The sequence below is a fragment of the Myotis myotis genome, unplaced genomic scaffold (genome assembly GCF_014108235.1).
Source record: "Myotis myotis isolate mMyoMyo1 unplaced genomic scaffold, mMyoMyo1.p scaffold_m19_p_2, whole genome shotgun sequence".
Lineage (NCBI taxonomy): Eukaryota > Metazoa > Chordata > Mammalia > Chiroptera > Vespertilionidae > Myotis > Myotis myotis.
Window position 1 is genome coordinate 78,368,902 of NW_023416324.1, and position 13,866 is coordinate 78,382,767.

General features: G+C 46.0%; 1 protein-coding gene across 1 annotated transcript; it reads left to right on the forward strand.

The window, feature by feature from the left end:
• The first annotated feature begins 11,798 nt into the window (after positions 1-11,798).
• NHLRC1 (NHL repeat containing E3 ubiquitin protein ligase 1) lies at positions 11,799-13,494 on the forward strand. Its single transcript, XM_036352242.1, has one exon. The coding sequence runs from the start codon at positions 11,877-11,879 to the stop codon at positions 13,062-13,064; it is 1,188 nt and encodes a 395-aa protein (XP_036208135.1). The 5' UTR covers positions 11,799-11,876; the 3' UTR covers positions 13,065-13,494.
• The last annotated feature ends 372 nt before the right edge of the window (positions 13,495-13,866 follow it).

Genomic DNA, 13,866 nt, shown 5'->3' on the forward strand with positions numbered 1-13,866 from the left:
TGGGTAGTTTCAGTTTGTTTTCATTCTTCCTGAAGCCCAGCAGCTCTGTGGGGGAGAAAAGTGTGTGTCGCTGTGATAGAGACCTATTCTCTTTGCTGGCTAGAGTTAGTGTCTGTAACTTGCACCCAAAGATCCTTAAAAAATACAAAAGATATGTCCTTATGTAGTTGATCTTTTACATATTTTGTGTCCTCATTGGGGGAATACTGACCTTTTTAAAGTCTCGAGATGGATGATATACTACATATAAATTATTTTAGAGCAATTGTATCATGTTCAGAATTTTCTAGAAATAACTTGTATTCAGCTTTGTAATTTAAATAGCAGATCGCCTGAGCCTATGGGCCCTGACTCAGTGATTTATGAAAGGCCCTGCACTGCCTAAACACCAGACATGAAGGCACTAGCATATGTACACTCTTAATGCTGTTAGTGGCATACAGAATGAAACAAGAAAAGTGTGCAAAAGTCCATGTGGGTGAATGGGGAAAGAAAACTACAAGGGATACAACCAAAGCTTTAACACTTACCTCTGATGAGCTGGAGATTTGGTTCTCTAAAGGGTTATTGGTATGGAGACCACAGAAGGTAGCCTGAAAGGTGTACCTTGTGAGAGATACTATCAGATGAAAGGGGGCCCCTGGGTACAATGAAGTGACAAATATAAACCTCACCCATAGAGAAATTAGTCAAAATAATTCTCCCCTTCACACTGTAGCACATACCTGTCATTGTTTTATTTTAATAACAGGGTGTGACATAGATGTGTTTTTATGAATATATACATATATCATATATCTTTATGTAGTTGATCTTTTACATATTATGTGTCCCCATTGGGGTAATATATTTGGCACACACTCTTACACTCTTTAAAGATCTTTTTTTTTTTTGCTGTTAATCTTCACCTGAGGATATCTTTTCCATTGATTTTTAGAGAGTGGAAGGAAGGAAGGAAGGGGAGAGATAGAGGGAGAGAGAAACATTGATGTGTGAGAGACATATTGATTAGTTGCCTCCCACACGCACAGGCTGAGCAGGGCTGGGGATGGAACCTGCAACCCTTCCAGGGGTGGGACAGCACTCGAACCACTGAATATCACTGACTGGGGAATGTTTATATTTAAATAATAATAAATTAATACAGTCTTACTGAAATTTTGGAAAGTATAGGAAAGTCTTTAAAAAAACACACAAAAGGAAGTTAAAAAATGGCGACGGAGTAAGTGGATGCACGGACACACTCCCAGGACCGAACTGGAATTACAAATAAACTACAGAAAAATTTCCTGAATAATCAACTAAAGACTCACTGGAAAGCACCCTGATAATCGAGGACCAAAAGTGGAGACCACATAGAGATGGATAGGAGGAGCGGAGGTGTAAAAAGGGCTGGCCAGGCTCCCATAGACAGCTACTGAAGTTCCAGAGAGATATCTCAGCTGCAGAGGTTGCCACTGAGAATGCCCAAGCTGGGATCCCAGCAGAGAGCACCAGAAATGAGAAGGATACCTATATAACTTCTGGCTGAAAAAGCAGGCAACCTCTTAAAAAGCCAATGCACAAAATTCTCTGTGCAGCCACTCACCTTGTGCTCTGGAAGGAGGACAAAATGGACGGGAGCTGTGTGAGCAGAAGCCAGGGTGGGGAGCTCTAGGGTTAGTGCTCAGAAGGCAAACACCCCGGTTTCCTGGGCTGAGTCATTTCCTCATGCTGCAGAGGTCACCTTTCTCACACAGACAATTGCTATCTAGGTGGTTTTGCCTGGGGAAGACAGCTGACCCACCCTATTGGGAAACACCTTCCCCCATGGTGTGGAGTTGCTGAGGCCTATTAAGAGACTAAGAATAACAATTAGTCTCTAAGCAGAAGCAATCACCCCACTCTGTTAGGAAAAACTCTTGCCACACTGTGGATGATTGCCTGAGGGCAATTCAAGATTAAATCCAATCAGTCTGCAAGCAGAGGCAGTCTCTGGAGGCTTTGAGTCTTTGCCTGACCTAATTAGACAGAAACAGCGTTTGACACTGTCCTGCACTAGAAATTGAGAGGTGTAGCAGATCTACCTAATACATACTCATAAACCCAAACAGGCACCCAAAATGAGGAGACAAAGAAACAACCCCCAAATGAAAGAACTAGAGAATTCTCCAGAAGAAGAGATAAATGAAATGGAGATAATAAATTTATCTGGTTTAGGGTTCAGAATAATGATGGTGAAGATGCCCAACAGTATTAGAAAAGATATAGGAACTATAAAAACAGAAATAAAGAATGACATAGCACAAATAAAGAACACATTGGAAGGAATACACAGCAGATTAGGGGAAGCTGAGGATTGAATCAGTGAATTAGAGGACAGGGTTGAAAAAAATCACTCCATCAGAGAATCAAAAAGAAAAAAAAACAATAAAAAACAGAAGGACAGCTTAAGGGAGCTGTGGGACAATATGAAACATAGCAATATTAAAATAGTAGGTGTGCCAGAAGATGCAGAAAAGGAGAAAGGGATATAGAATGTGTTTGAAGAAATAACGGCAGAAAAAAAAAGAAAAGAAAAGAAATAATGGCAGAAAACTTCCCTAACCTGGTGAAGGAAAAAGTCACACAACTTCAGGAGGCACAGAGAACCCCAAGCAAGAAGAACCCAAACAGGCCCACGTCCAGACACATCCTAAATACAATGCCAACAATTAAAAGACAAAGAGAGAATCTTAAAGGCAGCAAGAGAAAAGCAAACTGTTGCCTACAAAGGAGTGCCCATAAGGCTGACACCTGATTTCTCACTAGAAACTCTACAGGCCAAAAGGGAATGGCATGAAGTACTCAAAAGTAATGGAAAGCAAGGATCTGAAACCAAGATTACTCTATCCAGCAAGGCTATCATTCAAAATAGATGGTCAAATAAAGAGCTTCCAGACAAAAAAAAAAAAAGTTGAAGGAGTTCATCACCACCAAGCCAGCATTACAAGAAATGGTAAAGGGACTGCTGTAATAAGAAGAAGAAAGAGAGAGAGAAACCTATGAATACAGAATTAAAATAGCAATAATAATAGTAATAATAAAAAAACCAGTCCTGTCACCAGAGATGATTACTGCTAGACTGACGATGTGTTTTTTTATCTTTTTTTTTGTCTGCTCATACAAGTGCATGTTTTTGCTAAGTTGACATCATATTATGGATACAGTATTGTCTCTCTACTATCTTCTCTAGTATTTCATCAGTTCTTTCTCATGTCACTATTTTTTAGAAATTATATATATATCTATATATTGTTAATCCTTACACAAGGATATTTTCCAGTGATTTTTAGAGAGAGTGGAAGGGAGAGAGGGAGGGGCAGAGTGAGAGAGAAATATCAGTGTGACAGAGACACATTGATTGGATGCCTTCTACATGACTTGACCGGGGGCTGGATTGGACCTGCAACCTGGTATGTGCCCTTGACTGGGAATTGAACCCGAGACCCTCTGGTGTGCAGGCCGATGCTCTAACCACTGAGAACCACAGGCCAGGACAGAAATAATATATTTTTTAAATGTGTTTTTATTGAATTTTAGGCGGGAGAGAGGGAGAGAGAGAGAGAGAGAGAGAGAGAGAGAGAGAGAGAGAGAGAGAGAGAGAGAAACATCAATGAGAGAGAAACATTGATTGGCTGCCTCCTGCATACCCCCTACTGGGGATTGAGCCTGAAACCAGGGTATGTGCCCTGACCAGGAATCAAACTGGTGACCTCTTGGTGCATGGTCAACGTTCAACCAGATGAGCCACACTGGCCAAGGCAACACTATTTTTTTTTTTTTTACAGAGAGGAAAGGAGAGAGATAGAGAGTTAGAAACATCAATGAGAGAGAAACATCGATCAGCTGCCTCCTGCACACTCCCCACTGGGGATGTGCCCGCAACCAAGGTACATGCCCTTGACCGGAATCGAACCTGGGACCTTTCAGTCCGCAGGCCAACGCTCTATCCACTGAGCCAAACCGGTTTCGGCATATTTTTTTTTTAATAGATGTATAACGTTCTGTCATATGGCAGTGCCACAATCATTTAACCTTTCTCCTGTTTAGAGTAACTCAGCAAAGGTAAGTAGTACCCGTGAGGGTGCTGTATGAGGATTCACTGATGATTGAAGACTGTCCCGTTCTGAGGAATCTAGGACCCTAGTGACAGAGCCTGAGCAGTGATCATTACTATGTAGTGTGGTGAGGCTGCCAGAGGAAGACACACAGGCAGCTGTCAGCCTGTAAGTGGACACTTAAACCATCAATAAGTGAGGACAGCCCTGGCCAGTGTGGGTAAGTGGTTAGAGTGTCGGCCCTGATACAAAAAAGTCACGGGTTTGATTCCTGGTCAAGGGCATGTACCTAGGTTGCAGGTTCAATCCTGAGCCCCAGTTGGGAGGCAACCAATCTATGTGTCTGTCTCACATCAATATTTCTCTCTCTCTCCCTCCCCACCTCCCACCTTCCCACTGTCTCTAGAAAAGCAATGGAAAAAATACCATCAGATGTGGATTAACAAAAATTAATAATAATTAAATAAGTGAGGACAGCATTACTTAGAGCAGGAGGGAAGAGAAGAGAAAAAGACCAAGGATGGTGTCCTAAGCAACACTCAAATTTTTCAAATTTGAGAAACATTAAACTCTCCAAGTTCCCATTTTCAATCATCTACTCCAGCTCATTTTTCTGTGGGTGCTCAAAACATTCAGGCCTGAACCACTATGCCCCTCTCCATCAAACCCTCACCCCTGCGAAGCCAAGCACATGAATGTGAGGTACAAAATTAGATAGGTGGTCAGCGGGGGCATCGGGAAGACAAGATGCCCCGGTGCAAAGCTAGGGATGTCACCAGAGCACAGGTCAGAGTCCAAGGAACCACACAAGCTACAGAGAGTCGCCTATTGAGGAGGTGTCCTGAAGCTGGCCTGAAACGCAAAACTGAACAACCCAGGAAGGATTCAGATGAACAAAGATAGCAGGAGTTTTGCTCTGTGGGCTCATAAGCTCATGGTAAAGTGCCTACTGTCTTTGAAGAAGTTGCACCTCTCCTCCCTGATTGAGATAATTCCATTCGATGTGTCTTGCACCTCATTTTTTATTCCTGTCATTGTCAGGTGCTGTCATTGGACTTCTTTTGGAACGCCTTCTACATTGCATGTATGTGGCATATTTTGCCACATTTGCAAAACCAGGAGCCCACCTGCCTAGGCACTAACTCCTTCCACAGGTTCTTTAACTAGTCCCCCGCGCTCTCTCTTCTCTGCTGTAACCACCTGCACTAGGTCTCCATTCTCCCTCCTCTGTGGGTGGTACTTTGCACCTAGGTCCATCCACTGGCCACAGTTTTTATTCTTCAAGTCCTTTGTCCTCATAACCCTCAGGGCTCATTCTAGGTGGGAGCAGGAAGAGGTGGGCAGGCTATTCCAGGGATGAGGTGTGTTGGAGGGAAATGGAAGAAATCCGTGGAGACTCTGGCACAAGAAGATTCACCATCAAAAACTCAAAATGTTGGAGTTAGACTCAGGGCATGTATTTTATTAATCAGCGTGTGTATACAGGTGCTGAGGATTTTACAATATAAGGCAATTGAGAAACCCATTAGCATTGACTCTAGAGATAGGCAAAATGTTTAGCATTCTTCCTGGCTAAATACTATTTTCCTAACAGTGCTTCTTATAAATCCTGGAGAATCGTCAAAGAAAATATATAACATTTGGTTTATTACCTATAAGTAGTATCCTTCTAAGTATTCATCCATTAATCCAGTTAAAAGACGTTGTTGGCAACTAGTTGTGTATTGGGCACAATATGGTGCTGAGCAAAACCAGACCTGGTTCCTGATCTCCTGGAACCTAGTTTCTCTCTCCAGAGACAGGAGCAGAAGAAAGAAGGGGTGAAGGTTAGAGCAATTTTAAGAGTGGATAAAAGGGAAATTGGACTCCATATACTTGGTAAGTACAAAAAAGACAAAATGCGGCCCTGGCCAGTTTTTCTCAGTGGTTAGAGCACTGGTCTGTGGACTGAAGGGTCCCGGGTTCAGTTCCATCAAAGGTACATGCCTTGGTTGCAGGTTTGCTCCCTGGCCCTGGTTGGGATGCATGCATTTCTCTCTCACATCGATGTTTCTCTCTGTGTGTCTCTCCTCGCTTCCACTCTTTCTAAAAATCAATTAAAAAATATCCTCAGGTGAGGATTAAAAAAAAAAAAAGACAAAATGCAAAGGGCAGGAGTGGCTGGGTTGGATTGACAGGAATGTTGGAATAGAATCTGTATGTAATTCTGTGAAGAGGCAGCAAACACTGAAGAAAATGACTGGCAAAAATGCTCAGCGAGAATGTAGGGATCCTAAATGTGAAAGACTTAAACCTATGTGTTTTTGGCTCTGAAAGCTTTGTGTAGTTGAGAAAACCTTAACTCCCAATCAAATGATCCAGAACATTTCCATGCTTTAAAGATACCATTTGAGTCCGGACCATAATTCACGAGGGCAGATGGTCTGTGTATGTGCCAAAACGCTTTCCAGAATTACTGTGCTGTTTACCAAGCGGTGGAGGGATTACCATGATCATTCTTGTAAAAATGTCAGGTTTAGTGCAGCTTTTCCTGGTTTACCGTGCAGTACTACTGCTTGCCCCACAGGGGCAGCAAAGCAACAGGAAGAAGACAGGATTATCCGGCAGCTGAGCAAGGGAGCTGAGCCCTCCAGCTCATCTCTTCTGACAGGCTAGCCAAGGTCATTGAAGGGTCTAAGCTCGGCCACAGTCAGCAATGAGTTGTGGGTCTTTGGAACATTTTATTTTTTAAAATATATTTTAATTGACTTCAGAGAGGAAGGGGGTGGGAGAGAGAGAGAGAGAAACATCAATGATTGTGAGAGAATCATTGATCTGCTGCCTCCTGCACGCCCCCGACTGGGGATAGAGCCCGCAACACCGGCATGTGCCCTGATCTGGAACTGAACCGTGACCTTCTGGTTTGTAGGTCGACACTCCACCCCTGAATCACACCAGGTGGGCTTTGGATCCATGTTAAAGCAATGGTGGAGCAGAGACAAGTTAGAAGCAAGTCAGTGAAATCCATCCAGAAAGCTTCTTGAGAAGGCAACATTTCATAGCACAGGCTTGGCCTAGATTTGCACTGTTTGTGCCATAGCCACCAATCACAGGTGGTTACTGAGCACTTGATGTGAGGCTAGTCTGGATTGGGGTGTGCTGTGAGTGTAAAATACACACTGAATTTTACTCAGTACTAAAAAAAAAAAAAGAGAGAGAGAGAGTAAAATATCTCATTAATCATTTATACAGCAATTTCATGTCAAAATGATATTTTGCATATTTGAGGTTAAATAAAATATGAAATTAAATCAACTTCACTAGTTTCTTTTTATTTTTAATTTTTTTAATATTTATATTTTGATTGATTTCAGAGAAGAAGAAAGAGGGAGAGATAGAAATATCAATGATGAGAGAGAATCATTGATTGGCTGCGCCCCCCACACTGAGGATCAAGCCTGAAACCCAGGCATGTGCCCTGACAGGAATAAAACTGTGACATCATGGTTCATAAGTCAATCCTCAGCCAATGAGCCACACCAGCTATGCTCTTTTTATTTTTTATTTATTTTTAATTCTTTATTGTTGAAAATATTACATATGTCTCCTTTCCGCCCCATTGACCTCTCCTAGCCTGCTCCTTTTATTTTTAAAAAGGTGCATGAATTCGTGTATGGGTGGGGTGCCGATCGGGCCTGGATCAGGCTGGTTGGCTGCCGCAGTGTGCATCATAGCCACCAGTCATTCTGGTCATTCTGGTTGTTCCACCATTCCAGTCGCTGGGCTTTTATATATATATATATATATATATATATATATATATATATATATATATATATATAGAGAGAGAGAGAGAGAGAGAGAGAGAGAGAGAGATGTGGATACTGGGTCCCAGCTGGAGTGCCCCAGCTGATTGAGCACCATCCTGTGCACCAAGAGGTCGCCAGGTCAATTCCGGGTCAGGGCACATGCCCAGGTTGCCTGCTCCATCCCTGGTGCAGGGCATGCAGGAGGCAGCCAATTGATGATTCTCTCTCATCGATGTTTCTATCTCTCTCCCTCTCCCTTCCTCTCTCTATAAAATCAATTTTAAAAAAATGAAAATGTGTAATCAGTGCTTCAAAAGCAGTGGTATCCTCCAAAGTGAACATTCAGGTCTAAGCCTGGGGTGTGAAGTGGAGGTCATGCTGCAATGTCACTGCCTGTGAGTGCAGCCTGGTCTGGGGAGCCCAGGGCCGTTCGCAGATGCCCACCGTGGTGGCGGGAGCCAGGCCACCATCGGGAGGGGCACCCTTGCGGCTGCACTGGCCTGCCTTTCCATTTCTAATGGGATACAGTACTTTTTAAATAAGGAGCCCTACTTTTTATTTAAGGTTTGAGAAATGAATGTGATTTCTAATTGTATCAGACATTAATGTTTTAAAGTTATGACAAAGTTTAAAATTTCTACATTTTGTTTTTCATTTATTGTAACTGTTCTTTTATCTATTAAACTAGAGGCCCAGTGAAGTCCCTCATCCCGGCCTGCCCCCTCTCACAGTTCGAGAGCCCTCAGGGGATGTCCTACTGACGGCTTGTGGGGAGTGGGCCTAAGCCGCAGTCTGGCCTCTCTCTGTGGGAGGCAGCCGGCTGATCAGGGAAAGACACTGCCCCCATCACCCCCTTGCTGCTGCTGCCTCTGGCCTCCCTCTGCAGGAGGCGACCTGACAATCAGGGGAAGGTGATGCCCCATCACGCCTCTGCTACTGCCACTGCCAGCCGTGAAGCTTCCTGAGCCTCGGCCCAGCCTTCATTGCCTGAGCCTTGGGCCCTCACAGTGGCAGCCACCATCCAAGGCTTGCCTGAGCCTTGGGCTGGTCCTGAGCAGCGGCAGCCACCATCCGCTCCCACTACGCATCTCCTGGTCAAGTCCCTTCGGCTCGCAGCATCAAGTCCCCGCCCACCCACGTGCACCTCGCAGTTCACGCAGCCCCGCCCACCCACATGAGCCCGCTGCACACGCAGCCTCCTGGTGATGGTTGTTGCAGCATGAGGGCATCATGGCATGAGGGTGTGATGACAACATAGGCTTTTATTAATATAGACTAGAGGCCCGCTGCATGAAATTCATGCATGGGGGGGGGGGGGGGGGGGCGGGTGTTTCTCAACCCGGCCTGCACCCTCTCCAATCTGGGACCCCTCATGGGATGTCTGACTGCCGGTTTAGGACCAATCCGACAGTGGGATATCCCTCTCACAATCCGGGATCACTGGCTCCTAACCACTCACCTGCCTGCCTGCCTGATTTCCCCCTAACCGCTGCCCTGCTGGCCTGATTGCGCCTAACGGCTTCCCGCCAGCCTGATCTCCCACAAGTGCCCTCCCCTGCCGCAACCCGCCTCCTCCACCGCTGGGACCTGCCTCCTCTGCGCCACACTGAGCCACGGGACCCTTAGGCCTCACCGCCCACCTGGCCCCTCCTCCACCGTGCGCATGGCCATCTTGTGGCGGTCATCTTGTGACAATGTTGCGCAGGTATGTCGCGCAAGGGCGTGACGTCACCTAGACTTTTATTATACAGGATTGTATATGGATGGGGAAGTACTGTTTCTCCTCTTAGCATTTGTTTCTATAACCAGAAATAAAGTTGTATATTAAAGAAATGACAAAAATAAAATAAAATGTGGCTACTAGAAAATTTAATATTATATATGTGGCTCTCATTATATTTCTAATAGACATTAGTTCTAAAAATATTACATTTTTGGTGTCCTGAATGTATTTCTTCACTTAAAAATTACTTCAGGAAGTAATTCCTATTTGGTTTGACTTTAGTCAGCTATTTATTTAGAATGGAAATGCATTATAGCCTGAAATTATTAAATTGGTTATTATTTACCAGTACACAGATAATCTTTGAATTATGCAACACATAGAAAATGTTCTTTCTTGTCTTACATTAAAGCTCCTCCAGGGGTTTTAACACAGGATAAAAGTCCTCTGTTTTCTCAGAAGTCTAGCAAATAAGAGGGTGAATGATCATAATAATGATCTCTAAATGAAGATAAGTAAGCTGATATGTGGTTTTATAAAGAGAATGTTTATGTAAGGTGTTTTGGGGGTTTTTTTTTGGAGGGGGGAGGGATAGGGAGAACTGAAAATGAGAGTTTCCTGAGATTATGCCATCTCCTGTGTGAAGATTTTTAAACATAGGGTAGATTCTCTGTGCTTCCCATGTTGACTGAGAATGGAAGAATTTAACCTGGTGCCATTTGAAGGACTTGCTGTAGTGCAGTTGTTAGTGGTTGTCAAACTTGGCTGCACATTACTAGTATAATCATATGGGGAGCTTTAAAACTTCCAGCTGCCCAGACCACATCCAAACCAAGTAAACCTAGTTATGAGATCCAGGTATTTACCATATACAGCCAAGTTGGAAAAACACTGGGATATGCCTGGTTGGTGTGGCTCAGTGGTTGAGCGTTGACCCATGAATCAGGAGATCACGGTTGGACTCCAAGTCAGGGCACATTCCTGGGGTTTCTGGCTCAATTTCCAGTATGAGTTGTGCAGGAGGCAGCTGATCCATGATTCTCATCACTGATGATTCTATCTTTCTCTCCCTCTCCTTTCCTTTCTCTGAAATCAATTTAAAAAAATTAAAAAATACAACACTAGGAGAGTTAAGAGTGCTGGCTCTGCAATTAAACTGCCTGGCCTCAAATCCCAGCACAACTACTTCCTAGCCATGTGACCCTGAACAAGATGCTTAACCTGTATGAACTCTTTTGTAAAAAAGGGATGATGAAAAAAACATGTTCTGCCCTAGCCAGTTTGGCTCAGTGGATAGAGCATAGACCTGCAACTAAAGGGTCCTAAGTTCGATTCTGGTCAAGGGCACATGCCCAGGTTGGGGGTTCGATCCCCAGTGGGGGGTGTGCAGGAGGCAGCCAATCAATGATTCTCTCTCAAAATTGATGTTTCTATCTCTCTCTCCCTCTTCTTTCCTCTCTGAAATTAATAAAAGTATATTTTTTTTAAAAAGGGAAAAAAGAAAATAGCATGCTCTTACAGGTCAAATGAGATAATCTATGTAAACCACATAATAGAAAGCAGGCATGGCATAAGTTCTATAGCAATGATGATTAACAGCTTATTTACTTCCATTAATTCCTCTGGAAGACATTTCCAGCCATTGTTCCCCCATCTGACACTCATTCACCTAGTGGGTTTCTTGTATTGCCCTATAACATTCTTTTGCTAGTACATGAATTATTTTACACGTATTCACTAAGTATCTACTTTAACTACAAGTGCGATAAAGACACACACCTGCCTCACCCCCTCGAATTTAACTTTCCTCGTGTGTCTGTGTTTTTCAGCCTGATCAGAAGCATCGTGAACCAGGAGACCGTGTTCTCCCGCCAGCCCTAGCACCTAGCACCTAGCACCTAGCACCTAGCACCTAGCACCTAGCACCCAGCACCACGAATTGGAAACTGCGGGGCACCAGGGTTGGAAGACGAGGTTGTTCTAGTTCTTGCTTTGCCTCTTACAGACTGGGTGGTAGGAAGGAACCCTCTTGTTCTTAATAGGTGTGTTTCCTTATGTGATGTGTGGAGATAACCCATCCATGATTTTGTTAAGATGACATATCTGACATACAGGCTTTCAAGAAGCAGTGCCGCACACGCCCACCAGGGGGCAGCAGGTGTTGGCCCAGCGGCGCCGCGATAGACGTCAGAGGCAGCGCCTCGCCCCTTGACCGTGAACCCGGGCGGCGCCGGGGCGGTGTTCAGCCCCGCGGGCTGGCGCGGCGGGAGCACCACGGGCTGCGCGATGGGTGCCGAGGCCTCGGGGAGCGGGCCGGCGCTGCGGGAGCTCCTGCGCGAGGCCGAGATCAGTCTGCTCGAGTGCAAGGTGTGCTTTGAGAGGTTCGGCCATCGCCAGCAGCGGCGCCCGCGCAACCTGCCCTGCGGCCACGTGGTCTGCCTGGCCTGCGTGGCCGCCCTGGCGCACCCGCGGACGCTGGCACTCGAGTGCCCCTTCTGCCGGCGAGCCTGCCGGGGCTGCGACACGAGCGACTGCCTGCCGGTGCTGCACCTGCTGGAGCTCCTGGGCTCCGCCCTCCGCCCCGCCCAGGCCGCCCACCGCGGCGCCCCCGGCGGCCCTGGGCCGCTCACCTGCCACCTCGCCTTCGGCGGCTGGGGGACCCTGGTGAACCCCACCGGGCTGGCGCTGTGTCCCAAGACGGGGCGGGTCGTGGTGGTGCACGACGGCAAGCGGCGGGTCAAGATCTTTGATTCCGGCGGAGGATGCGCGCACCAGTTTGGAGAGAAGGGGGACGCCGCCCAGGACATTAAGTACCCCCTTGATGTCACCGTCACCAACGACTGCCACGTGGTTGTCACCGATGCCGGCGACCGCTCCATCAAAGTGTTCGATTTTTTTGGCCAGATCAGGCTCGTCGTCGGAGGCCAGTTCTCCTTGCCTTGGGGCGTGGAGACCACCCCTCAGAATGGGGTCGTGGTAACTGACGCGGAGGCAGGGTCCCTGCACCTCCTGGAGGTGGACTTTCCAGAAGGGGTCCTCCGGCGAACCGAGAGGTTGCAAGCGCATCTGTGCGGTCCCCGAGGGGTGGCGGTGTCCTGGCTCACAGGGGCCATTGCGGTCCTAGAGCGCCCCCTGGCGCTGGGGGCCGGGACCTGCGGCACCACGGTGAAGGTGTTCAGCGCCACCATGCAGCTCATTGGCCGGGTGGACACCTTCGGGCTGAGCCTCTTCTTCCCCTCGGAAATCACGGCCTCCGCTGTGACCTTCGATCACCAGGGGAACGTGATCGTCGCCGATACGTCCAGTCACGCTGTCCTATGCTTAGGAAAACCCGAGGAGTTTCCCGGACCCAAGCCCGTCATCACCCACGGGCTCTCCCATCCTGTGGCACTGACCTTCACCAAGGAGAATTCTCTTCTTGTGCTGGACAGTGCAGCCCATTCTGTGAAAGTCTATAAGGTTGACTGGGGATGATGGGTGTGGTGAGGATTCTGGGGCTTGGAACCAGAAGCCCTGGAGCTGCCACTAATGAATTGTTTAGCCCTGGATGCATTATTTAGTCTCATCTATCCAATAGGGATCATTATCACTGCCTGGCAGACTTACAGAGGGTGAGGCAATTATTAAAGAATATTAATGAAATCTACCATTTATTGGATATGTACTTCATGTGCTAAGAATTGTTTTTAAAATATTAGCTCATTTGATCCTTAACAGCTACCCAGTAAAGTAATTTATATTATGAATCCCGGTTTCGAGATGAGAAAACTGAGACCCAGGAAGCTGAAGCGACTTGCCCAAAGTCACACTTACTGTGACAATCACCACTGGAACTCAATTCTGACTCCCAAACACTGTCTCTTAAATAAAATAACATATGTGGGGGAAAATATATATGAATGTACATTGTTGCTATGTGTACGCTATTTACAAGTAGTCATTTATTTTAGTTGGATGCACAGAGGAGACTTTACAGAGAATTCAGAAAGAGGGTTTTGTGGGGGGCATCAGTTAGCTCAACTTGCAACTCGTCTGATGCAACACTGGGTGGAGTTACTGTGGGTCCTGAGTTACTTGACTGAGAAAAACAATTGAACTGCTTATTCAGAAGGTAAATGTGTCTTCTGGCAACTGTATCTCCCCCACTGTTTAGGCACCAGGAAAGATTACCTAGACTTGGTTGAGAAAGGCCTGTTTTGGTGTATGTTCTGAACTACTGTAGAACACACTATATTTATACAAGTGTTAGAGGGCTGGATGATACTCCTGTTACATG

Excerpts from the sequence above, each read along its gene's own strand:
- NHLRC1 (XM_036352242.1), top strand. The coding sequence starts at position 11,877 with ATGGGTGCCGAGGCCTCGGGGAGCGGGCCGGCGCTGCGGGAGCTCCTG.